General features: G+C 37.6%; 3 protein-coding genes across 3 annotated transcripts; 1 reads left to right on the forward strand and 2 right to left on the reverse strand.

Moving 5' to 3' along the window:
• The first annotated feature begins 82 nt into the window (after window positions 1-82).
• On the forward strand, window positions 83-5,770 carry bpnt1 (bisphosphate nucleotidase 1). Its single transcript, XM_017412002.3, has 9 exons — window positions 83-390; window positions 2,248-2,383; window positions 2,547-2,651; window positions 2,780-2,887; window positions 2,973-3,021; window positions 3,508-3,599; window positions 3,680-3,877; window positions 4,794-4,899; window positions 5,006-5,770. Exons 2-9 carry the CDS (start codon window positions 2,264-2,266, stop codon window positions 5,155-5,157), a joined length of 930 nt encoding a protein of 309 aa, XP_017267491.1. The 5' UTR covers window positions 83-390; window positions 2,248-2,263; the 3' UTR covers window positions 5,158-5,770.
• LOC108233480 (serine/threonine-protein phosphatase PP1-beta catalytic subunit-like) lies at window positions 5,357-11,029 on the reverse strand. Its single transcript, XM_017412001.3, has 8 exons — window positions 10,876-11,029; window positions 9,447-9,578; window positions 9,001-9,231; window positions 8,575-8,679; window positions 8,342-8,413; window positions 7,721-7,872; window positions 7,489-7,623; window positions 5,357-7,409 (listed from the first exon to the last, which is right to left on the reverse strand). The coding sequence occupies exons 1-8, from the start codon at window positions 10,925-10,927 to the stop codon at window positions 7,305-7,307; spliced, it is 984 nt and encodes a 327-aa protein (XP_017267490.1). The 5' UTR covers window positions 10,928-11,029; the 3' UTR covers window positions 5,357-7,304.
• Window positions 11,030-11,861: 832 nt separating this feature from the next.
• LOC108233399 (phospholipase B1, membrane-associated) lies at window positions 11,862-23,882 on the reverse strand. The gene is made up of 42 exons (XM_017411823.2): window positions 23,782-23,882; window positions 23,470-23,520; window positions 22,947-23,007; window positions 22,526-22,560; window positions 21,761-21,845; window positions 21,622-21,673; window positions 21,241-21,321; window positions 20,779-20,844; window positions 20,626-20,687; window positions 20,300-20,372; window positions 20,004-20,111; window positions 19,782-19,856; window positions 19,624-19,695; window positions 19,442-19,516; window positions 19,288-19,348; window positions 18,848-18,906; window positions 18,690-18,763; window positions 18,507-18,550; window positions 18,304-18,412; window positions 18,067-18,118; window positions 17,874-17,954; window positions 17,717-17,782; window positions 17,544-17,644; window positions 17,348-17,429; window positions 17,159-17,263; window positions 16,594-16,689; window positions 16,326-16,397; window positions 16,125-16,202; window positions 15,684-15,744; window positions 15,397-15,455; window positions 15,118-15,185; window positions 14,989-15,032; window positions 14,733-14,832; window positions 14,607-14,658; window positions 14,423-14,503; window positions 14,270-14,335; window positions 14,083-14,177; window positions 13,591-13,672; window positions 13,408-13,512; window positions 13,220-13,315; window positions 13,064-13,138; window positions 11,862-12,483 (listed from the first exon to the last, which is right to left on the reverse strand). Exons 1-42 carry the CDS (start codon window positions 23,825-23,827, stop codon window positions 12,211-12,213), a joined length of 3,279 nt encoding a protein of 1,092 aa, XP_017267312.1. The 5' UTR covers window positions 23,828-23,882; the 3' UTR covers window positions 11,862-12,210.
• Between the last annotated feature and the right edge of the window lie 1,192 nt (window positions 23,883-25,074).

The following is a 25,074-nucleotide window of genomic DNA, read 5'->3' on the forward strand; positions in this document are numbered from 1 at the left end:
ATTTTATGAGCATATTCCCATCTTGGCACTTTGGAACGATAGAGGGTTTTTTAAAGCAAGATAGTTCCCTCCCACCTACTTCCGCGTTGGTTCAAATGTTGCGTGAACATAATAATCCGCCAATCTGGTTTCTGTTCACCTTTCACCTGCACGAAAGAAACACTTTAGCATCAGAAAAGACTGTTAGCTACACAACACGTTCTCACTCGTGCTGACGACGTCTTAATGCTTTTTTAGACGTGTTTTCTCGTAAGCTAAAGTCTTTGAACGCAATGACAAGCTACTCTGCTAGCTTACAATTTCTATAGTAAACTGTTGCTAGTCCGTCTCGTCGCAAAGGTTTGACATACCTCGATAAACTGCTGTGATTACTCCTTTGTGTCATCGCCAGTAAGTATTATTCATTCAGTTCAGATTTTTTAAACCCGATGCTGTTTATTCCAATAATTTAAACCTAGCTCTCCATCAGCATTAGCATTGAAGCTAATTCCTGTTCTTTTGGATTAGCTCTGCTCACTAGCTTTTTGAGTTACTAAATTAAAAAGAACTGATCTAAAATACGAAGTTGCTGTTTTAATGTTTTTATTGATCCAGCTGGACAGTAAAGAAATAGGGCACAAGTGAAGTTGATCGTGTTGACATTTGCAGTTCCTTTTAAACTAACCTTAAAGAAACAAAAAATAGTAATAGTAGTTAAAGACTACTACAAGTAGAAGCAAACTGTTAAATGGAACATGTCCACAGTGTTTAATATATTTAAAGTGTAATGACTGTCTAGACTTTGCTCTAAGGGCTTGAGTTACTGATTTCATAGTATTTTAATTAGGCTACCAACAAGAGAACCTAAAAGCCTGGAACAAATTAAGGTAAAGAAGCTGCAATAATAAGTCTTTAAACCACTTCTATTTTGTTCTTAAAACTTGGTTCTGTTGAGTAAAGTTGTCTTATCTGGAGATTTTTGCAGATTGCACTGTAGGCCAAAGGGAGCCGTAGAATAAACATTTGACAGGTCTCCTACTTTTCCTGCATTTGGTGCACAAGTGGATAAAAGTGATGAGGAGTGGTGCCACCATTAAACAGGGCCGAGCTGTCTGAGCAATCAAGGTTTATTATGTTGTCAATTATTTACAAGATAACATGGTAACAATGCATATATACACCAGCAGTTACCTGCTGGTAAAAGCAGCCTGGAATGGACCACTTTCAGATCTACTGATTTCATTAATCTAAAAACTAAAAAGCATTTTGTTTGTTTGTTTTTGTTTTGTTTTGTTTTTTGTTTTTTGTTTTTTTTTTTTTTTGGGGGGGGGGGGATCAAGCAGCTTGGTTGTGTTTGTGTCAGTCATAAGGTCAAGTATCTGCTGCTCTGAGCTCCTGATCTGCATGAGCTCCAGATGAAACCCAGATTGAATGCTCTGCACGCTTCTTCTGTTTTGCGCTTTGACAGCGTGGGCTGGTGTGATGGTTAGTGTCAGTGTCGCGCCGCAGGCCCAGTGACCGACATTTATTAGAGATGACCTTTATAGATTCTTTGCACTTAGACACAAAACAGTTAGGTCCAGCTACTGTCGTCCAAATTTTTTTAACACGATAATCAGACAAAAAACACATCAGATGAATACATTTATATGCTGGAAGAAAATGGATCATGCTGTTGGTTTCTGTTGAGCTATGTGGCTTGATGATAAGTGTTAATGTATTATATAACATTTGACTCATCATAAATAGACCTACATGATAAATCCAGGACAGTGTTGATATAAAGGCACTGGGGTAGCATTTAATAAGTTTATACTCCTTTTCAAACATAAAAAATGAGTTGTTCCATTGTAAAAAGTGTCACTTTTATTATAATTATTCATTTTTCCTGTTGTTTGTTTTGTCTCTTTGTTCCTGTCTGGTTCAAAAAAGTTAAAATGAAACTAAGAGTAGCACTTTTTGGGCACAGTGATGGTTTAATAAAATATAAGTTACTATTGTTTAAGTTACCAGAATTGCTTTAAAGCAAGTTTACTTTTGTTTATACTATTTATATGTTATAATTTCCCGCATTTTCATGTCTATCAAAGATACAAAAAAGGTAGTTTATTAGTTTTTAAGTGGTATTTTGTAGCTTAAGTGGCTTTACTGTTTTCTTTCTGGTGTTGATTTGCATTTTTAACCTGAGTGTTACTGATGAATGCCCTAAAGTCGCCGTATTTCTCAATAAAATGATCACTCATTTTGCTTTATTTCCCCATCTGCCAGGAATCAACCATCAACGATGTCTGGGAATCCTGCTGTGGTTATGCGGCTGGTGGCGTCTGCCTACTCCGTGGCTGAAAAGGCCGGGGCCATAGTTAGGAAGGTGCTTCACAGTGGAGAACTCGGCATTGTGGAAAAGGTAGGATGAATTAATATTTAATCCTAAACTAATGAAAAATCTTGGATAAACAATCCTGGGATGGTTACAACAGAACAACAGCAAGTTTCTTCAGAGTACAAAAGCAAACTAAAAATGAACGTTTTATTCTGTTTGAGTACTTTACTCTTGTACTTTTTCTCAGACGGGAGCTAATGATCTGCAGACAATGGCAGACAGACTCGCACAGCAGAGCATTTGTGCCTCACTGTCCAGACGTTTTCCCAAAATCACCATGATTGGAGAGGAGGTGAGTGAGTCTGTGCATCTTCAGTTTGACAACTTGGGGTTATTAGTTGGCACAATAAAGGTGTTTTTAGATAATAATCATGACTGTGAAAAGAGACTAATCACCAAGTTTTCTTTTTTCTTATACAGGATCTTCCAGCTGAAGAGATTCAAGAAGATCTTCTTGAGAATGGTCAGTCAGAGGAAATCCTTCAGAAGAACTGTCCGGAGGAATATAGCGCACTAAAGGAAGAGGAGGTAACCGTGACTGCAGCTCAAGTCTATGACTGTAGCTTCCTCCCACAGTGCACACCAACTTACTCTGTTTGTGTTTGAATCTTAGCTTGTTGTGTGGGTTGATCCTCTCGATGGCACAAAGGAATATACTGAAGGTAAGTTTCTCAAATGGACTGCATTCTTCGCTGTGAAATGTTCAGTGACTCAGCCTGCAACAATCAGTGGCCACAGCCAAACTAACATCTTACCATGAATCTTGTTGCTTTTTGGTTGTGGAATGCTCTTCGTGCACCGGTCTGTTGGGTGTTTTCTGCTTCTTTCCTAAGTGCTTCACAATCACTTTTATAGTTTTTGCTTTTCTTTGTGTGTCCCCGCTGCTATCTACTTCTCTCCTGTTCTCTCTTTGCTGACTTCAGCGTCAAGGTGTCTTCATCTCCAAGCTGTAGCCCTGTCACCACACAAGGGGTCGGACACCTCTCAGGCTCTCAGCACAGCTCTCTGTATGGGAAGGCAAAAAATAACTCTGGCAGTGTAGAATGATTATTAATATGGCCGCATGAGAAATATCTGGTAATAAGAGTGAGGGGTGTTAGAACAGTTTATTGATTTTCAAGTAATGCCGTCCTCCTTTCTGTCCTCAGGGCTCCTGGACAATGTGACCGTGCTTATTGGTATTGCATATGGAGGCAGAGCTATTGCAGGTGTCATCAATCAGCCGTTCTATAACTACCAGGTAAAAACAAAAGTAAATTATCTGAAGCTCTCCTTTTCAAAAGGCGTCGCTCTGATCAACACGGACGTTCTTCTCGTCAGCTCGGAGCAGGAGCGACTTTAGGGAGGACCATGTGGGGGATGCTGGGATTGGGCGCCTTTGGATTCCAGCTACAGGAAGTTCCAAGTGACAAGCGGATTGTCACCACCACTCGTTCCCATAGCAACAAAGTGGTAATAGACTGCATCAATGCCATGGAGCCTCATGAAGTTGTAAGAGTGGGTGGCGCTGGAAACAAGGTGAGGAAGACTGAGAGCAGGTTAAAAGTTTCCAAAAACCTGGTTTCTGATTGTCTAAATGTAATGAAAACATGATTTTGTTCAAATAATCTGATATAAGATTTGACTCTGATGACATGCAGTGTACTATTTAATTTTTTTTATGGCTTTTTTGTTATTGTTGTTTTTTTCCCCCAATTTGTACTTTGACTCAATTTTTACTTACAGGCTCTAAAGCAGTTCCCTTCCCTTATGTCATCAACCTGCAAGATTTTATTTATATTTAATATATTGCGGCATTCTTAAGGTGGTACCTCACTGGGCTGCAAGTAGTTTGCAAACGGCATTCATGAGGGAGTCTCCCAAATGTCTCCAGAATGTCCGCTTCCTTCCGACGCGAGTCGCAGAGGAAATCGCTCAAGTCTAAAAAAACACTAATGATAAATAATTATTACTGGAAAACTGGTTCAAATCTGCCCGTCTTCATTTCAGAAGTGTTCACCAGTAGATTAAATCAGAAACGTGGGGGCGGCTGCAGAGGTGGCTAACGTGCACGGCCAAGAATGCAGTGTTGCAGGTCGTGTATACAAAAATAGGTTGTGATTTTCACACGGCTCGTTGGTCACTTGGTCGAAAACACTTAGAATTCAGTGAGACTGCACTGGAAGATATATGGATTTTCTGGCAAATTTGAGTCCCTAACTAGTCTCTCACAACCTCAGCTCAGTGAGATCCCATTTCTGGATCACTGACAGAAGTAGAATGCACAAATATTTAAGAAAAAAATAATAATCCAAGGAACAATTATAGCTTTGTCCTGGTGGAAAAGAATGTGAGCACATTTCAGTAAGGAAAAAAAGATTAAATCAATTTTGAAAAAGGAGAAGAAATTCGTTATAAGATGCAGTGTAAGTTTAATTGACTCTGCTCTCCGTAGATCATCCAACTTGTTGAGGGGAAGGCTTCTGCTTATGTTTTTGCCAGTCCAGGCTGCAAGAAGTGGGACACGTGTGCTCCCGAGGCCATCCTGCATGCAGTCGGAGGTAAGAGCCGCTTTAAAACCAGTCATTTGTTCTGATGTATAAACAAAATTTGTGCTTTATCTAAAAGTTCTGCCAAATATTTGATCTGCTCTCATCCCAAATGCAGGCAGACTCACTGACATGTATGGAAATGCATACCGCTACGATGCTGATGTGAAGCACATGAACTCTGCGGGAGTTCTGGCTACGTTACGCAACCACGACTACTACATCAGCAGGGTGCCGCAGTCGGTGCTGCAAGCCCTCAAGTCAGACTGAAGTCTGTCATCTTGTCCCTTTGTGGTGCGGAGCAATTTCTGAATATATGCTCATACATTTCCAATGTTTAAATCAGAACATTATTGGATCTGAATATTAATTTTATCCACACTTAGATAGAACGGCGCATTTTATTCTGGTGCCCGAGACTCTGTTTCATCGTTGATGCGTTTAACAGTAAACCAGACCAACAGGAAGCTCCACAGCACTTCCATTTATTTCACTTGTTCAAAACAAAACTTGAAGAAATCTTTAATTGTCTTTACAAATTGTTTCCAATATAAAGACCAAGAAAATAACAATCCAAAAGGAAGAATTGAAAACAGTAAAATACAGTAACTGTTTAAATTGGTGATCTGGAAATGATTTTCTGTATTTTATTCAGTAGCTACTAAGTGGGAACCGTGCAGCTTTATTTGCAAAGTGCCAACAATCAAAATGCCATCTTGACTTACTGAGTTTGATCTTTTTACACGTGCAATGACTGGAAATACAACAATTCTTGTGAAGAGCTCTTAGGGGTTCTGTACACACAAAATGATTTTTTACTGACATGTCTTTATAATGTACTTAGTCACTGCCTTTCCAATAAAATGCCAGATTTTTCACTTTACGCTTGAATTCATCCTCCTTTGCACTGGCTTGTCCGTCACTAATTTTACATTTTTATCGACTAAAAGATGATCAGGGGGTGGTTTGCATTCCATCTGCAATGAAGTCCATCAGGAACAGTTTCTTCTTTTATGAATGACAGGAACTTTTTATTCAACTACAAATGCTTGATCAACGATCTGAGGCATGAAGTAAAAAAAGACAAACAACTTTGTTAGTTTTGGAGGTAAAAAAAAAAAAGCCTGGAATTATGATTTACCAACTTGCCATAGAAGTGCGTTTTCAAATTTTCCAGATTTTTTTTTCCTTTCTCCAGGTAGAAAAAACATTCTTGCGTCGTGGGGAAGTCATAGCTGTCGTGTCTAATGGATGGTTTTTGCTGAGAGTTAGATATGCTTGGAGCTGCTTCTTTTTTTAACATGTATTAACTAGATGCCTGCAGCTCAGGATCAAAACTCGAAACGAGCAAGAACGCAGCTCTGTTTAAATGAAACAATTTCTATCCACCAGAATGTTTCAATGTTTATATCGTTGGGACAAATGATGGAAGAAACTGCTGCTCTATGCAGGTTTTGTGCTTAATTTTTTCTGATGCTTAAGACCAGTTAATGTTTTGCCAATTTAGTCAAATCATTTTTTTAATGCTAAATTACACGACTTGTTTCATTTTTTGGGTGGCACGGTGGAGCAGTGGGTTGAAGTGTCGCCTCAGAGCAAGAAGGTCACAAGTTCACCACCCAGCCTGGGGCCTTTTTTTGCATGTTCTCCCTGAGCACACGTGGATTTTCTCCGGGTACTCCGGTTTCCTCCCACAGACCAAAAACATGAATGTTAGAGTAAATGGTAACTGTAAATCGTCCCTAGGTGTGAGTGAGAGGGTGAATGGTTGTTTGTCTCTTTTTGTGGCCCTGTCATTGACCTGCGACCTCTCGATGGTGCACCCCGCCTCTCGCACAGTGACAGCTGGAGATAGGCACCAGCTCCCCCATGACCCGAAAAAGGAAAAAGCAGGTAAATAAAATGAATGACTGAATGGATATAGTGCTATTTATCATATCTGACTCTCTGCAGGAATACATATGTTACACAAAATGTGAAACTATTACTTCAGGCAGTGCAATACCTTCTGCAAACAGAAAAAAGAACAGGCAGAAAATATGTTGATTTTTTTTACTGGCTGTAACAAAAGAAGTCAGATCAAATCACACAGCATGCATTGACTAAAAGCACAATGGAAGGTTTTAATCTGAAGGCAAATAAAGCATATTGTTGTTTCCACAAGAGGTTTGCTCAATGAGCCAAGTTAAAAATGATGGCTGAGTAAATACATACATGGCATACAAGAACAAAAGGGTTTAATAGAAGTACTCACAGAACAGGCAAAAAATAAATTAAAATAAAACACTTGAGGGGGGGGTTATTTACACAAGACTGAAGTGACAGAGAGAAGACTGGAGTGTTTGAGGCAGCCTGCAGGATAACGGGTCCAGAGACCAGCATGAAAGGGACGGAGCAGGAGAGTCAGGACCAGCCGCTCACCTTTTCTTCGGTGCCTGAGTGGTGCGAGGCGGGGTGACGGGACGCCCCGAATTCACCCCTCCGTACTGATACTTCGCCTTTTTCTCTGACGGCTTCAGAATCTGGAAATAAGAAAGACTGTTACTGACAAATGCAGCTGCAACACACGAGCAGAATTCATGCGCTACAATACGACACTACCTGAAAGGAGCACATGAGGGACTCGTCCACACTCATCATGCCTCCGGCGTTGTCAAACTCCCCACAGTAGTTGGGGGCAGAAAACAGAGTCACCAGCTGTCGCTTGGCGAAGAACTCGTATCCATCTTCAACAACCTGTGAGAGAGCGGGATCAAAAAAACAACCATAAATGTGGCTTGTTCTGTTTTCTAGTTTTACACCCATCAGTTAAAACTTGCTAAAGTAAAGTCACCTGATGTGCCCGACAGATGAGGTCCAGGTCATGGCGGTTGAGGAACTTGCTGACCACGTCGGCCCCGAAGGTGAACGAGACCCCCCGGTCATTTTCCCCCCAGCCCTGAACGTCCTTGTCTGGGTCTGACCACAACAAGTCACACAGCAAGCCTGGGACAGAAAGTTAGGCAGTCAGTAGCTGATGAACTCTGAAATCAACAAGTGCAGCTGCTACACGTTAAAGTATCCCTGTAGGAACAAGAGAGAAGGGTTTCATTTATTTTATTATTTATTTTATTCTATCATACAAACTGAGAACATATTGTTAGCAGATGGATAGTTTAATCCAGAAAGAAACTTTTAATCAATTTTAGATAATGCCTCTTTCTCCCATCCTTCTTTTTAGTTGATAATGATCATGTTTTTGAATAAAAAAATATATACATCGTGACAGATTTGTACATTTTAACATACTATATTAGTATTAGGTGGTACAAACAATAACTCCATTGCGTGGATCTTTAATTTCTATTTTACCACGTAGTGTTAAATCATGTTCCGGTATAATCACTAATTTAAGTTATGAGCATTAACAATAAGACAACCCAGACTGTTTGTTTTCTGCACATAAAGGGTGTACCTGTGTCCGGCACATCCGTTGGCCTCATTATGCGTCGGATTTGTTCCATGGACTGCAGATCTGGGGAGAGTCCTAAAGGTTTGACACAGAACAGAAACAAATGTGGAATCAGTCTTTATAAACGATGCCATGACAACATAAAGAAAGGCCACTTATACGTTTCAGTGCGCCACATTAAAGTCCTCTTAGGAAGTAAATTAGTGGCAGCTACGCAACAGAGACGCTTCACAAACCTCCATGACAGCAGAAGATTTTCTCGTCAATTATAGCGGCGATTGGCAGACAATTAAAACAGTCCGTGAATGTCTTCCAGAGCTTTATGTTGAACCGACGCTTGCCTGGGGAATCGAGAAAAACACAAAACCTTTAAAAACTTTAAAAATCCTGTTTGTGAATTTTACATTTTGTCAGAAAAAAAGACATGAATCTTCAAGTCAGAGGTGATAGTTTATGTCCTGTGCAAACCTCAGTGCCTTAATTATTCACTTAAAATACTCCGTTTTCTCATTTTATGATGTGAAGACAAGAAAAACAATATATAAGCAGAGTAAATCTTTAAGAGGAATAATCATTTTTATCTGTATAGACATTAAGTTTCAGGGTCTTTAATGTAACTACAAAAAGAGAGTTTAGAGTTTACTCAGTATTTTCCAACTTACATTCATCATAAAAGCCATAAATGCGATTGATGGAAGCACACTCGTGGTTTCCCCTGAGCAGGAAGAAATTTTCTGGGTATTTGATCTTGTAGGCGAGCAGCAGACAGATTGTTTCCAGCGACTGCTTCCCTCTGTCCACATAATCGCCCAGGAAGAGATAATTAGCTTCCGGAGGGAAGCCTCCATACTCGAAGAGCCTCAGCAGATCTGTGTACTGTCCATGAATGTCACCTGGAAAGAAGTTTTCAGCTTAAATCACGTTTTTTAAATCATAGGTTGAAATGAATAACTGAAATATAGACGTAAAAATAGCTACAGACAAAAACCTAAAACCTTTAAATCCTTTTCAGGACTTGGTCAGCAAGGTGAATCAGAGACACAAGACTGAATGATGTGATTAAGATAAATTAATACATTTAAAATATATAAGTCAAGCTGGTTCTCACCACAAATTTTAAGAGGAGCCTCAAGTTCAAGCAGAATTGGCTGACTGAGAAAAATCTCCCTGGACTTTATACAGAGCCCCCGAACCTCCGCCTCGGTCATCTGCACAGTTTTCCCTGGACGACATCCTCGCACTGCAACACAAACATGTCCAGTTTTATCCTAAACGTACGTAAGAGACATATGACTATATGTCTCTGCATGCTCCCAGCAGAGATGGGTTTTTAATTTATGCACTTGTTAACCACCAAACATCCATTTGCCACGAAGAGGCGAGATCAGGAAAGAACAGCTTGTTGGCTCAGCAGGTGGTGGAGGAGTGAGTGAGGGGTGCAGAATCATAAATCAGGTGAAAACAAGCTTCCTCGGTTATGATGGTCACAAAATGTGTTTAAATGTTTACATTAAAGACAAACTAAGCTAAATGTTAATAACAAATGAACATGTAGGTTCACATTTCCTCTCAGTAGATTCAGTAGAAGTATACAGTACGCTTTGGCTTCAGTCTACTCCTTTTATGTTGGTTTGTTCTATATTGTCACTGCTAATTATTTAGATTGTTTTGAACCAAAATAAAAAAAACAAACAGTATAATTGGTTATTAACAGAAACAGATTTTAACCAAATTTATAACTTTAACATCAATGCATGCACAGACATTAATAAATACAGATAAAAGCCATACCAAATTACATTAAAATGACATGATTTTCTGTTTTAACATACAGTCCGAATCTAATTATTTTAAACACATTAAGACTTATTTTGCAGATGTTTTGCTGATGATTTGTGGGGTGATGGGATCTGAATCCACGGACTTTTGCCACAGTAAAAAAAAAAAAAAAAAAGTAAATTGCAAATAAAAGATTCACAAAGCCTGATCTAAGAATTGTAAAATAAATCCCAATATTTGTCCATAATTCGAGTCAAAGGGGAAAGCCGAATTAGGATTGTTATGTATTATTTAGTAACTTTGAACTGGCTAATAAATGGGGGCTTTACTGAGGGGGCGTGGCCAACGACCAGTAGCGGCCACGAGCACATTTAGCAGCGTTACTAAGCAACCACTACATTCAACGGTTTTATCTCCCCTCCACTGCCGTTTAAACGCCCATTTATAAGACTTATCATCAGTTCCTACTATGGCTGAAGCTATTTGACCACCACCTTTTCCCCTTTTTCCGGACTAAATAGGTCATTAGCATATAGGCGGACGCAGTTGCTAAGACGTTACCCTCAACGTTTAATGTAGTTTTTAACGTTTCGATGCTGGCGAGCAACACGGAGGGCGTCACGCCTGATTTATTAAAAATAAAACAATAATAATAGTGATAACGTCAATTTGCGGACGTCAAATAAAAAACCCTGAAGTTCAAGTACGGCTTTGATGATGAACACACAAAACGGCTCTAAATAACGACGCTAACGTACCTTCCAGTAACCGAGAGATGAGGCTGTCAACGTTCAGCTCGCCCTCCGCCATGTTTCTGGGTCTCACGCAGGCAGGGTTCTGGGGAAGTGCTTCCCTGAGTACAGACTTGAAGGCTCGACAGTGGAGGAACCCCAGTTTTCACCCTGTTTTTGTATTAATATGTATCGATTCAAGGTGCCCACAGTAGATATGTATACATAGACTAAACTTTAACATTTCAGTTAGCAAAAATCCAACATTTTGTTGCGATTTTTTGAAAAATGTCTCAGAAATGTTGAAGGGACTTGTTCTAAAGTATGATATCACATATATAAAAAGGTTATCCTAAACTGTTCCGTTTGAAAAAGTTTACTCAGGTAATTTTCTAAATATATTGGTATGCAGTTCTGAAATGTGGGTCCACACTCAATGTAAACAAATCCACTGAAAAAAACATCACAATCTGACCTATGTTAGTTTGGCTGTAGTCTGTGTAGGTAAACAAATAAACAAATATGGCGAAATCAGACAAGCGTAGAATCTCAGGGAAGACTTTTAAGTGGAAATATAAAAGTGAATTCGCTGCTGAATGTGATAATGGAGAGAAAGAATGAGAGCTGTCTAAAATAAATCTTGCATTTTGCTTACATTTTTGTAATTTAAGGACACACCATCATTATAAGAAAAATAATATAAATGTTGACCTATTGTCATGGCTTTGCACTGAGTAAAATAATACAAGCGCAGGTTTGTAAGCTAATTCATGACGTAAATATATTTTATGCGCAGAAAATCACAAACTCAGGCAGCAAGTGACAGTTCAAACTAAAATTAAATCAAACGCAGTAAATGTCTCTGGCATTTTTTGTACTCCTTTAAATATATATGTAAATTTGAATTTAATGTAAATCCAATCTTGTTGGGATTTTTAATTCAAGATCCACGTTTTTGCTGATATGACTAAAAACAAAAATCAATACATAATCAAAATAATATTGTAGCAGTTTTATTTCTTTCTAATAAATAAAGTTAAGAGTGAGAAATATACACACATTTGTATTTCTGCAATCACACAAATAGTTCACATATTCTGTGCAGTATAAAAAAATTGCAAAATTTTTAGAAACTTTGGGAACTTTTAAGCAGATTTCCATACCAAAAACTGAATATGAGGGTATGTATATCAGGAGTGTCAGTATGCAGCCGTATGGTCTCATGCAGCATTTAGGTAGTTTCACATAATCTGACTAACTGATGCCAAAAGTCAAACGCTAATAAAAAAAAAAAATCTTGTTAGGAACTGTTTAGAATTAGTGAACATAATGGCATATCAATCTGTCTAATTTTAATTGCATTCAAAAGCCAGTTCCTCTCATTTCTACTCTGTCTGCCTCCTCCTTGCTTTTTCGTCGTCGTAAGCAGGACAAAATGAGCCAGGAGATGGTAATGCCTGCCAGAAAACTCACAATCCCCACAACCACTGGGACCCACACGGGCAGGGAGGAGGGACATCTGGGCAAAGTACCAGAACTGGGTAAAATACTGGTGGTGGAGTCTGTAGCTGGAGCAGTGGTGGTTACGGGTGGAGCTGGTAGGCTGTTAATCTTAGTGAAGATGAACGGACTGACCTACAGGGGAGATGACATGAAGAAAAGTTAAATTATTTCAAATGGTGAAAGAAAAGCTGAGCTGAATGAAGACAGAGGAACAAAAATGAGTAACAACAGGACAGCCTAATTTAGCCTAATGTCTGTAATAGTGTCTGCATTATAGCCATTTTTGTGTTTTCTAAGATCAGCTAACTGTGGCAGCCATCTTGAAGTGGGTTGATCTGCAAATTTTGATCAGTTGTATGTGTTTTTCTGCAAGTTTCATTAAAATTTGTCCAGTGGTTCGTGAAATATTTTGGTAACAGACAAACACAGACAGACAAAGGCAAAAACATTATCACTCACTGTTCAAAGGCGAAGTCTAACACTGGATAAAAACTACAAAAAAATTCAAGTATCCTGTCTGAGAATTGTTTGTCTGATTGTTTAATGGATTATAATATTTTGTTTTCCTAAAATATTTTAGTTTTATTTTATATTTCTTTGCATTTAGTGTTTAAAGTTAAATACTTTGAGACTCACAGATAAACTAAGTGGTAAAAATAGACAAATTGTTATGTGATCCAATTTCCTCTATTTTAAAAGCTTTTCTAGTTACCTGAGAGGGACAGTGGATCTTGGAGCGGTCATATGTGAAGTTGTTGTAGGCCTGCTTCCGGCCAACAGGCTCCAACTGTTCAGACAGAGAGGAAAAGTTAATAATGTTGTAGGAAAAACTCAACATGAGTTTGTTTCACAGCTGCACAAAGATCACCATATTGTTCCACAGAGCGACGGCCATCTCCGCGTGAGCTCGCTCACTGATGTGGAAACAGTCGACAGAAAAGAAACTCGTGTCAACTTCACCCACCTGGTGAGAAATAGTTATTTACATCATTAGTTTATGGGTGTTTTTTTTTTTTTTTAGTTTACTATTAAATGTCTGTGCTTTACAAAACTTACCCCAATATGAGGGATGAAAGAATTGTGCAAAAAGGGTTGGAGGACAACAGCAAAGTCTTCTTTTCCATCATAGCGACCTCCAGAAATCAGGTTCTCCATCTCAACCTGAGAAAACAAAAGTCTCGCAAAGACAGGGAACATTTTTGATAAAATGAAAAGTTCTGTTTTCAAAAAGCCTTTTACCTGATACTTGTGATTTATTTGTTTGATCTGCTCAAACTCCGGAGGGTTTTCTGTTGGATTGATGACACACGGACAGCTGGTCCTGTGAATAAAAGTAGAGTAGAAATGTTGTGGAGGAATCTGAGATGAGCGGTTAAAGCCGAGTTAAAGTTCTGTTCATACACATGGACTAAAATCAAAACAAGCCAATGTGCACAGCTGATAGACAATCACCAGCATCATTTGGTGCCATTTATAAGAGTCCTACCAAATCCTAAAAGGCTAAGTTTCACAAATTTTTACTGCTTCCAAATAAATGTGTAACATTGGGTCACCAATCAGAACAAATAAATGACTATGTCTGACATTTTTATTTAACTCCTTTAATGTTTTGTGGATTTTATGATGGTTTAGTTTAAAAATATGCAGAAATACAAATAATTTAAGATGCATTTAAACTTCAAAGCACACCTGATGTAGCACACATATGAATATAATAATTAAAAAACTAACCTCTGCAGCAGCGAACAGCCCAGTGTGTTCTTTTTAACAGTTTTCAACACACTGATCTGCATAATATCCACAACATTCACCAGCAGTCTTGGTACCTAGAGAAAGAAAAGTGGCAGAAAATTACAATCTACTTAAACTTATGAGGATATTATAACACATTAAGTTCTAATTATTATTTGTAGCTCACCTCTTTGTAAAGCATGTCTAAGCTGAGCATAAGATTGTGACTGTAGTTCTTGGGTGATAGATTATTCTACAGAGACATCAAGGGAAAACTGTTTTATAATACCATGATAAATTATTATTCATGCATATTGCATACAATCAAGGAAACCCTTACCTGGTCCAAGCAGTAATTGCAAAGATCATTTGCCCCAATTAAGACTGTCACAAGTTTCCAGTCCTTTTTAAAATCCACATCCTGTGTTGCAAACCATGAGCATTAAAACAGACAAAATCCTACTCAAGAAAACAAAAGATTTTTCATTAAAACAAAGAAGTTCTAGTTCCGAGAAAGAACGCACCTTATTTCCTTTCATGGCCCTGATGAGAGCTTGGACTTGTGCAGGAAGTTCTCTGTAAAAGAGCCAAGATGTCAGGAGATATTCAGGAGCTTTTAAGAAGACAAGGCAAAAGCAAAAAAAACATACAAGGTCTTCGCTCCAGCAACAGCCATGTTGAAGCCCTTTTGCCATGACCCTTGACCTTTGGAAAAGCCCTTTAGCAAAGGGTTAAACTTCTTTAAGATGTCTGAGGAAAAGCAAATTAGGAAAAGTTACTAATAAAAATACAACTTGTTTTCTGATATTAAAAAATAGTTAAATATACAGAAAATATAATCTTTATGTTGCACAATATAAAAAGAACTGATGTTTCACTCAAAAAATTAGTTTTTGACACACTCACTTGGCAGTGTTGTGACAGTCTCTAGAGCTTGATCTGCTCCAATACTGCAAAAAACAAACAAATAAACAATATATTTAAACTAGTAGGTAAAATGTGACTGTTAATTTAAACCTTGTGGACATTTTATACCTCCATGACACTCCTTTATATTCTCTGTTAAGCTCGAGCAGGTTTTTGGATTTGGCTCCAGTTCCTGCCTGTGAACAGAGAACAGAGATGCTTCAGCACAGGTTTGAGACAGATCAAGATCTCTTAGACACCAAGGACCAACTAGAATAACACCAATATAACAACAAGCTTATATTTGGTGCCAAAAGTTTAATTTTTTGCATTATGCTAAAACATAAATGAACTACTCTTTATGTTTTTTATAAGAACAACTACCAAGTGATGTGTTCTGACACTTACTGTTATAGAGTCTCCCAAAGCTGCCACCACCTGAATGTCTGAAGGTCTCAGCTTGTGAACTGGATAAAAAAAAGACACAAGCAAAATTAACCCTTCCAACATTCTGTTTTCATCTTTCTGACACATTTGTCTCTGCCACCTTCAAGTAAAATTTACTGCATCTGTAATTCCCATCTCTTAATACAAAATTAAATTACAAAAACTTCATCCACAGTCCAATTGAAGGCATTTAAACCATAAGTGAATCTTATATGATTGATAATGCAGAGATGACAGTTTTGTCTCACCTGAAGTTGGCTGAGTGTCAGATGGAGCAAAGTTCTTACAGGAGAAGTCACTTCCCCAGTTCTGAGAGGAAAAGAAGCAGCAAACAATTAGACTCTGATTCAAAAGAAGAAAACTGGATGACAAATTCAGCACAAAAATGAATTTAAATCAATTCTGTTGAATGAACCCTGTGGAACACCACTTTTAATATCAGAAACCAACTATTCCCAAATGATCAAGGTTATAAAGTTTAGCCTAAATGAAACTGTTATTTTTGATCTGGTCTATATTTTTCAAAATATGCTAAAACAAGCAGTAAAATAAAAATAGAGTTGTTAACTAAAGTTAAAAAAGTAATTTGCAATTTTGATAAATAGTTTTATTTGGGTTAACAGCACTTTTTTTTTAAAGCTTTGCCATCTTTTTTGACTAACATTCCTCACAAGGACTTAAAAACTTACAGGGATAGGTGCAGTTGTTGGAGAGGGACCAGAATAAATGTAATTACTGTTATTATAGGTCCGAATAAAAGGTGAATCCTGCAAAGAAACAGAGATGGTTTTTATTATAAATATCATCAGCTGTGTCTAAAATATGTAAACAAATCCATGGGCAATTTTGTCTTTTTACATGATTTATGAAAAACAAAATGCTTGTCTTACCTTTGTTGGACATTTCAGTTCAATAGATGAGTTAAACTCCTGTTTGGAGGTTTTGTTGCCCAGAGGTTCCAGCTATAACAAATCAGTGAGCAGCAGAGAGACAGTCGATTATAATTCAGCTATATTTAATATGAAATACGAGTATATCTTAATGAATGATCAGGCCAAAAACAAACAAAATAATAATAATTTATCATGTACTAGAGCATGAGTCAAAAATCTGTCATTAAATTTTTTTTTTATCTTTGTTAGTCTGTCATTTATTTACCATGTTGTTCCAAAGGGAGCGAGCCATCAGCGTCTGGGATTTCTGACTGAGATGGAAACAGTCGGCGCTAAAGAAGGAGCGATCAGGACGGCCATCCTAACCATCAAAATCAATGAAATTATTTGAAATCAAATAAGTCCATTAATAAACTGTTTAAAACTGATTATGGATTGACACTGTTTTCCGGCTGATAGCATTTTGGTCAAAAACGTTGACAGTTAAATATATATACAAATAGATGATTACGTTTTTTATTTTAATTTTTAAAAGATTCAGTATTATTACAAGAAAATTATTAGAATGGACTGTTTGTACCCTAAATATTTTCCATATAATGTATGTATTTGTATATTTTAAAACATTGAATTCATTGGCTTTAAAGTGGAACAATCAAAGCCACCTCTAAAACATTTTCAAAGGGATGGCCAGATGGTGGGGTTGCTGTTAATCTTGGGATGGCACTACAGAACTAAAAGCCAGCCCCCACTTGGAGACAGCCCTGAGAATAATGTCAAAAGGAGCTGATTGGTTGATTTCCTGTAAAAGACAGAATTTCATTACAAACCGGCAGGCGGGGAACGATGATCTCTCTGAAGAAAGGCTGAATCACCACCGTGAAGTCTGGGCGGGTATCATACCGACCGGACTCCACGATCTCGTGCAGCTCGTGCTAAAAGACAGAGGCAACCACCACCATCACTGACAACAAACACAAGCGCTTCTTTAGTGATCCATTTGTTTTGCTTTGTCTTACCTGATAGCCCCTGTTGATGTTCTCCAAAACCTGGAGAGCATCAGAGTTGGACTTCGGCATGATAACACAAGGGCACAAGATACTGGAAAAGTAAAAACACTGTTTTATGATTGGTTGAAAGATGATCAGTTTTTAAAATAAAATGTAATTCACACTCTATGACATTCAAATAATCTGTGCATGAGGAGACACTCACTTTACCAGCCAAGTTGGGCATTTTAATGACTTGTCCAAATGCATTTCTCTTAATGGAGTTATATGAAGTACCTCTACAAGATTCACCAGAGCCCGAGGGACCTGACAGAAATCACATTTAGTTAGAGCCAACAGACTGCAATGAAAAAGGACCAATCTACTGTTGATTATTACCTCCTTATGAAGGTAATCCAGGCTTTCACGAACATTTTGGACATAATTTTGTACAGAGAAAAGGAGCTGCAAATAAGAAAAAAGCATTATGAGCACAGTTGTTTCTATTAACATGACTTTTGAATTGTTTTTGTGGAGAATTAGTTTTGAAACTCACAGAGTTAGAGCAGTGGTCACAAATGTCGTTTCCACCAATGAAAACAGTGATCAGCTTCCAGTCTGATTCAAAGTTGATTCTCTACAAACAAAGGAACTCATATTAAATTATACTGCACTTTTTTCTTCCTGACAGATCAGTTTATGATGTTTAAAACAGTGGACTTAGAAAAAAAAGATATCTACAGACTTACAGAGTCATTTTTCATCCTTGTTACTAAGGTTTGCACCTGCAATGGTACATTCCTGAGGACAAAAACACAAAAACAGATCACTTCAAATAGCTAAAAGAAGATTCATGTTGTGCAACTCTCCCAGGAGCACATTATCACTATTTTTTAACCCTAAAACAATTTTAATTCATTGCATAATTTGCCAGATTTTACTAAAAACCTGTCAAATGATGCAGAAAGTCAAACAGTAGGCCTCACCTGCTCTTTGCACCCGCCACGGCCTGGTTGAGGAAAGCTCCAGGGGTGTCCTGCTTCCCAATTCCTACTGAGTATCCGGTCACATTGTGGTTAAAATGTTTCAAAATGTCTGCAATAACAACAACAAAAAAAAATTCAACATTGACAGCTCCCAACAAAAACAAGTGTTTCACAAATTTCAGCGAATTTTCAGAAAGACTCACTGGGCAGAGTCGTGACGGTCGTGAGGTTTTCATCTCCACCAACACTACAAAAAGCATATATAAAGTTAAATTTTTCCTAATGAAATTAAATGTTTCTAAATATGACTATAAAGACCAGAAAACCACATGAAACATGAAGATTGTAATGAGGTTTTGTGTAATAATTGGAGAGTTTGGACTCACCTCCAGGATAAGCCTCTGTACTGACGCAGGACGTCCAGGATGTTGTTCGGACTGGAAGCAATGCCGTTTCCTGCCTGACAGAACGAAACACACAGGGTTTCAGTCACACAGTGGTCTGTTTTTCTGTCTGTTTAAAGAAATTAAATTGAAAAACTCACCGTCAAAGAATCCCCCACAGCAGCCACAACTTTAATATCTCCAGGCCTGAGTTCATGGACTAGAGAAAAAACAGAGAAAATCTCAGTCGCTGTCTCGTTATACAGGCTTAATTGTTTTTTAATAAGTGCATGTACAACTTCCAAAGATGGGGCACAATAGAAATGCCCTCTATATTTCTTACATTAAATAATTTTGACATAAAACTTATAATGTATAATCATGGGATGAAGCTATCGCTTAAAAGAAAAGTTTGATTTATTGGACAGTTTCTAAAATGCAGTAATAGCATTAAATTTCCTTAAATTTTCTGAGGATAATAATGTAGATGCTCATGTGTATGTTAATGTAAATCCTAATCTGCATTTGTTCTGTGAATGTTTTGAATTTCAAAACGGAAAATATGAACATTTAAAATAAAAAGCCGGTGAACCATCTTTACCTGAAGTGGGGGTGGAAGATGAAGGGCTGAGGTCCTCGCAGGGCATCTCTGTGCCTGTGAACTGTGAACCGGGCACAAGCAGAACAATCAGAAGAGTCAGAAGAATCAGAACAAGCCCCTACTTCTGTTTGGTTTGGCTGCAGATGAAACTCACTGCCTGATCGAGAGGAGAGGCCACACTGTGGTGATATGAAGGAGAGTTTCTCTCTGTTCTCAGGAATGGTTGATCCTTGTTAAAGAAGAACAATAAAAGGAGAAAGAATATTAGTCCGGCTGACAGAACTAACCTTTTAATGACTCTGACATGCTTATTTAATCATATAGAAATATATTCACCTCAGTTGGGCATGGCAGAGTGAAAATATTTCCATTGTCCTCATTTTTATGTTGCTCAGCTGAGGACTGCAGCTGTAAAACAGAAAATCAGGTGTTTTCATGTTTGAGATGTGCACGGCTGTGAGGAAAGTGATTTCACGTTGAGTCGCAGGCCTCACCAGCTTTGTCCACAGCTGGACCATCAGTTCATCGGTGTGCTTTGACAATTTGGACTCGGACAGAGGCTTCCCAGTCTGCTAAGAAAAAAGGTTATAATACATCTGACCATACATAGTACATTTATGAATGACTGTCCCAATCTTTAAGGATGTAAAATGTTGCAGATGAGAGAAACTCTAAGACTAAAGGAAACATTATCATAGCAATTGTTTGTAACTCACAACAACAGAAGAAAGGTCTCTGGTAAAAGGGGCGTCCTGCAGAGCAACAGTGAAATCATCTCTGTCACTGTACCAACGTTTCTGAACCATAAGATCATCCAAAGACTCCTGGAAGATGAATAAAAAAGGCAACTTACAATAAAGAAGTTAGGTTCAGTAATGTGCAAACATTTTGAGAAAAGCTTTTATTATTCACTGCAGGAACAGAAGGCAGTTTGTTCGTTTGCAAAATGTCTCATGAACCACTCAACATATTTTACTGATGGGTGGCACATGGGTGGGAATCACAGACAAACCTGCAAAACTTGACACAGCAAGGCCTTCTGAAGCCTGAGTTCTCCCTCAGTGTTTGTACCGACACATGGACACCTGCCAGCAAAACAGAATAACTTGGTGATTAATAGAAAAGGTCAAAACAATACACTCACAAAGGTGGTTTAAAAGAAAATAGGTAAAATTCTAATTTTAATTCAGCTATTTTTGCCAGATAATAATCTGTACTGACATCCAACCCTTAATTCTTTTTTCTTGGAAACAATTCTTGTTTTAGGCTCATAATACACAACAATTGTTTTAAATCAGTAGTAAGCAAATTGTCTTTCACCTGAAAACTGCAACTTACTTTCTTGGAAAACTGTCCTGTTCTCCATCCCATAACACAACACTGACAATGGTCCGTTTCAGCTGCAAATCAATTTAAAACAAACACAAAAAAGCCTGAATACTGGTAGTAAAGTTACAGTAAAGTAAAGAGTGATAAAACTGTAAGAAATACCTGAGAGTGCAACAACTTCAAAGCGTCATCAACATCTTCGACCACTCGTCTGAGGAGAAACGGGACCTGGAGCACCAAAAAGATAACTCTGCAAAAACCTTCCACCAAATCTTCAGGAATTGTCTTAAAAGTGCCACAGTTGGCTACATGAGTCACCTGGAAAGGACTTATTACATGTTTCATTTGTAAATGTCTGGGTCTCAGCAAACAGTTTGTCCACTTTGGAGGTTTGATCTCACTTTGTAAGAGATTCTGACAAACTCTAAACGTGAAATAAACCAATGTGAGTTCTGTCAGCGAGTAGTTTCTCTGCAACACTCTTCATCTGATAAGATTGTGTCAAGAAAAGTTCAGGAGTTGGAGCTGGACGCTGATAAGGATAAAATAATCTGGACTCTGTAACTTTAGTGACTGAAGCAGGAGTCAGAAACATGGATAAACGAGTGATTTTAGTTTGTTTACCTGCTGCTGCTCACAGGGACAGAACTGATCCACCCGGACAAAAACAAGCACCAGCTTCCAGTCTCCATTCACATCAATGTCCTGTTAAAGAGTAAAATATCACAACTACTGTAAAGATATTATAGTAACTTCTCCAAATGTTTGTATTTAAATGCTAATTGTAAAACAATGAAAGATTAAGCTTTTTGGTTCAGGTTTTCTTCATTTATACCAGTTTATTGAATATGTGTAACTGAGAAACTAGTTTATTCAATATGTGTAGATTTAGACACAGCCTCGTTCCCTCAAAACTGAAACAACATGATAGTTTCCTGTGCAAGTATTACTTTTCTACAAGTAAAACAGTTTTAAGAGATTGGAAGGTGCAGCTTCAGATTCTACCTGGTTGCTTGTCAGGGAAAGGGACACTTGGTTTGCTTGCTCCGTCAGCGTGCTGAATGGAATAAAATGAAATGATTAGAAGCAGCCAGAGTCACTGGTTGTATTTTAGAGAGCAGACATATATGTATGTGGTATGTACCTTTGATGAAGATATTGAGGAACATTAATGTTGTTTTCATCTGCGAGGGGGCTGATGAGTCCAGGACTGAAGACAGTCAGAAGCTCTGATGATGAAAAAGCAACATGAGTTCAACATTTCAAATAATAAAGTCAGTTAATAGGTCTGCATATTGTGCCAGATTATAATTTTCTTTCTCATTGCTATAAAAATTCAAAATGATTTGGTCTGTGAAAACTATAATTTATTTTTAATTTAAATGGAGAAGCAGTTCAGTGCAGCAGTGGCCAATTAAGAAAGTAAACTGTAACTGAGCAGACTTTCTACTTTCAGCCTATAGTTTTTCTGTGCTTAAAGCTTTAAGTTATTGTTAAGAGCAGCTGTGCTCTTAAAGTTACTGTGCAAATAATCAGTATATGTTTTGATCAACAACTGTGTTCTTCCTGATTTGTGTCAGTTAGGATTTTATCTACATGTTGTACAGTTTAGTGAGTGCATTGGGGCTTGTTGCTTTGCATTATTAACGTTAATCTCATTATCAGTGTAATAAACATGGCAGATAGCAGTGTAATAAAAGCTCTTTTTAAGAGAGTGCAGTTATCTATCGGGTTAGTTAGAAACAATTCACCAGAGCAAACAAATGATTTGTTGTTTCAGGAATCATTGAAGTGCAAGAACGAAACAACAACAGGCAACATGCAAATGTAAGAGAAGTGAATTTCAACAAAATAAGGGAAACGAATGAGATCATGTTTAATAAATTGAAAAATAACAGCAGAAACTCACCTGTAAGTTTTGATAAAACTGTGGACAGCTCAGTGCTGCAGAGGAAGACCACATTTCCTGTTATTATCATGCACAATATATGGATTTCACCATGTACAGATATTATGTATCATGCAAGTAATACCCACCTTTGTATGTATTTTAACATTATTGTTATAGCTGCAGATAGATCTATCTATCTATCTATCTATCTATCTATCTATCTATCTATCTATCTATCTATCTATCTATCTATCTATCTATCTATCTATCTATCTATCTATCTATCTATCTATCTATCTATCTATCTATCTATCTATCTATCTATCTATCTATCTATCTATCTATCTATCTGTCTATCTGTCTGTCTGTCTATCTGTCTGTCTATCTGTCTGTCTGTCTGTCTGTCTGTCTGTCTGTCTGTCTGTAGGCTGGACCTTACCTGTGTTCATCAAGTCCGATGTAGGAAAGTGCAGCCACATCCGATGGTCTAACTTTGTCCGCTTGAGGAAGAAGAACAGAATTATGAGAGGTAACTTATAAGATTAGTTTTGCTAAAGAGGAGGAGAGGGAATCTGAGAGAGTATTTTATAACTCAGTCAGCGTGTGATGGAGTATTTACATGTTTTTCTTAAATGAAAGCAAAAATCATCACAATAAAATATAAAACCATTAAAATCATGTTCCTGGATTTGAAAGTGAATTAGCAGCATAACACATACTACTTATCAATCAGAAATTATATAGAATTTTGTTGTGCTTTCAAAGTTAACCTGTGCTTCATGACTGTAGGACAGAGCAGAATATATTGTGTTTCAAAGCTGAATAAAGTAGCAGGACTACACTCTTTTTACATAATCCATCAAAAAATAGAATAGTGAAAATACTAGTTTAATTTTTATTATTTGTTTTTATTAGTTTATCTGAATAAGTTTTCTAAAAAGTGTGAATTTGGCTTTACTTACCTGTAGCAGGCGGCTGCTGAGAGGGAAATATCTGCGTGCAGGGCAGACCGGCTGATAAAATTATGACGACACAAAAAAAGCGTAAAGACACACCAAATGCACAACTGTGGAAAACATTTTGATTTTATGTATAACAGAGCAATTTAATTTTCAGAGTGGCAAACGTGACAAAGAATAAAAATGTATAAAATATTCTGACAAATAAATCATCCTAAATGTCTCATTCTGTTATTTGCAGATTACTGTAAGCTGTTTTTCACTGCTGACATGAATAATATTTGCTATAAATTGTTCCGATTTATCAATAGAGACCTGTCGTAAAACCCAGCAGGGAGACCAGAAGCAGCTGTTGAAGCATCCTCTCTGATTTTCGTTGCAGATTTCCCTCTTTTTCCTCTGGGCTCCTGCCGCTCTCTGCGTCCAGCTATCTCTGTCATTATCAGTTATACCTGAACACTTCAAATATCATAAATCCCCATAAAGGGGAGGGAACGATTTGTTCAAAGGACACAGCACTGAGGTTTTACATTGAAACGATGATAAGACCCGAATGCAACTTTCACTGAGTGGACTAATATGTGATTCTGCTTCTGGACTGTCAGATTTCGTGTGGCGTTTACCTTCATTTTTTACTTTGCTTTTCATTAGAGATAAAAACAATTACACCCAAACTTGATACCAAAAACGTTTAGAAGCCAAAGAAAAGGTAGATTACAGTATGTATGATGCAAACTGATGCAGATGCAAAAGAACTAAAGTTCACGTGTTTCTCTGCGGTTGCCGTTAGATAAGAGATGCATGGGAAAGATAAATAACAAAATCATCATGTTATGCAATTCAGACTTTAAATATATGTGAACCTCTTTCTACACGTGATTACCTTGTGATTATGAAGCCAATTTTCAAATTAAAACATTGTGAACTCACTGAGTTTTACTGATGCTTTAATTTCTGAAGCTCAACAGTGAAATGATTGGCTGATTAAATTATTTTTCTGTTAATATCTCCTTAGCATGTATCAGAAATTATAAGACTTGAAGGAAATGTTTCCTGCCGCTACCAAGGTCTTGATCATCTTTATTTAAACAATTAATTAAGCTTTAAATTTATATGGTTTTCCTTGACTTAATATGATATTTTTCTTATGATGTCTTTTTTGTTTTGTAATTTTTTTAAACAAAAAAGCAGAACATTATACAAGTGAATGGCACAGAAAACATACAGGCCCTCCACCCCCTTGGTGCGGGATAATAGAGGGGGAAAAAAAATTTGTTTTTCTGTTTTACCAACAGTTAGCTCAGAAAAACAAAGAAACATACTCTACATTAAAACCACTTATTATAGACTGCACAGTGTCTTCCTGGAGCCTCTATTGGTTCCCCGTCAACATCATGTTTTTATATAGAGTCAGGAAGGACACCACTTTGTCGACAAAAGGTTTATCTGTGCTGAATTACTTCCTGGATACGCAGTGTGATGGAACAAAATAAGCACAGGTCGATGGAGAAAGATTATCGTGGTGAGCTCAATAAGCTTGCCTACCCAATATTAGAATGGAAAAACAACCAGAGTTGATCACAAATAATCTGAAAACCCTGTGGAAAG

The sequence above is a fragment of the Kryptolebias marmoratus genome, linkage group LG19 (assembly GCF_001649575.2).
Source record: "Kryptolebias marmoratus isolate JLee-2015 linkage group LG19, ASM164957v2, whole genome shotgun sequence".
Classification (NCBI taxonomy): domain Eukaryota; kingdom Metazoa; phylum Chordata; class Actinopteri; order Cyprinodontiformes; family Rivulidae; genus Kryptolebias; species Kryptolebias marmoratus.

Excerpts from the sequence above, each read along its gene's own strand:
- LOC108233399 (XM_017411823.2), bottom strand. The coding sequence starts at position 23,827 with ATGCTTCAACAGCTGCTTCTGGTCTCCCTGCTGGGTTTTACGACAG. Across the intron at positions 21,322-21,621 it reads TTTCCCTGACAAGCAACCAG|GACATTGATGTGAATGGAGA; the intron begins GTAGAATCTGAA and ends ACTCTTTAACAG. Across the intron at positions 18,551-18,689 it reads TACAGAGGCTTATCCTGGAG|TGTTGGTGGAGATGAAAACC; the intron begins GTGAGTCCAAAC and ends TGCTTTTTGTAG.
- bpnt1 (XM_017412002.3), top strand. The coding sequence starts at position 2,264 with ATGTCTGGGAATCCTGCTGTGGTTATGCGGCTGGTGGCGTCTGCCTAC. Across the intron at positions 2,384-2,546 it reads AACTCGGCATTGTGGAAAAG|ACGGGAGCTAATGATCTGCA; the intron begins GTAGGATGAATT and ends ACTTTTTCTCAG. Across the intron at positions 2,652-2,779 it reads TCACCATGATTGGAGAGGAG|GATCTTCCAGCTGAAGAGAT; the intron begins GTGAGTGAGTCT and ends TTTCTTATACAG.
- LOC108233480 (XM_017412001.3), bottom strand. The coding sequence starts at position 10,927 with ATGGCGGAGGGCGAGCTGAACGTTGACAGCCTCATCTCTCGGTTACTG. Across the intron at positions 8,680-9,000 it reads TTATGGCTTTTATGATGAAT|GCAAGCGTCGGTTCAACATA; the intron begins GTAAGTTGGAAA and ends TCGATTCCCCAG. Across the intron at positions 7,624-7,720 it reads TCATCTGTCGGGCACATCAG|GTTGTTGAAGATGGATACGA; the intron begins GTGACTTTACTT and ends GCTCTCTCACAG.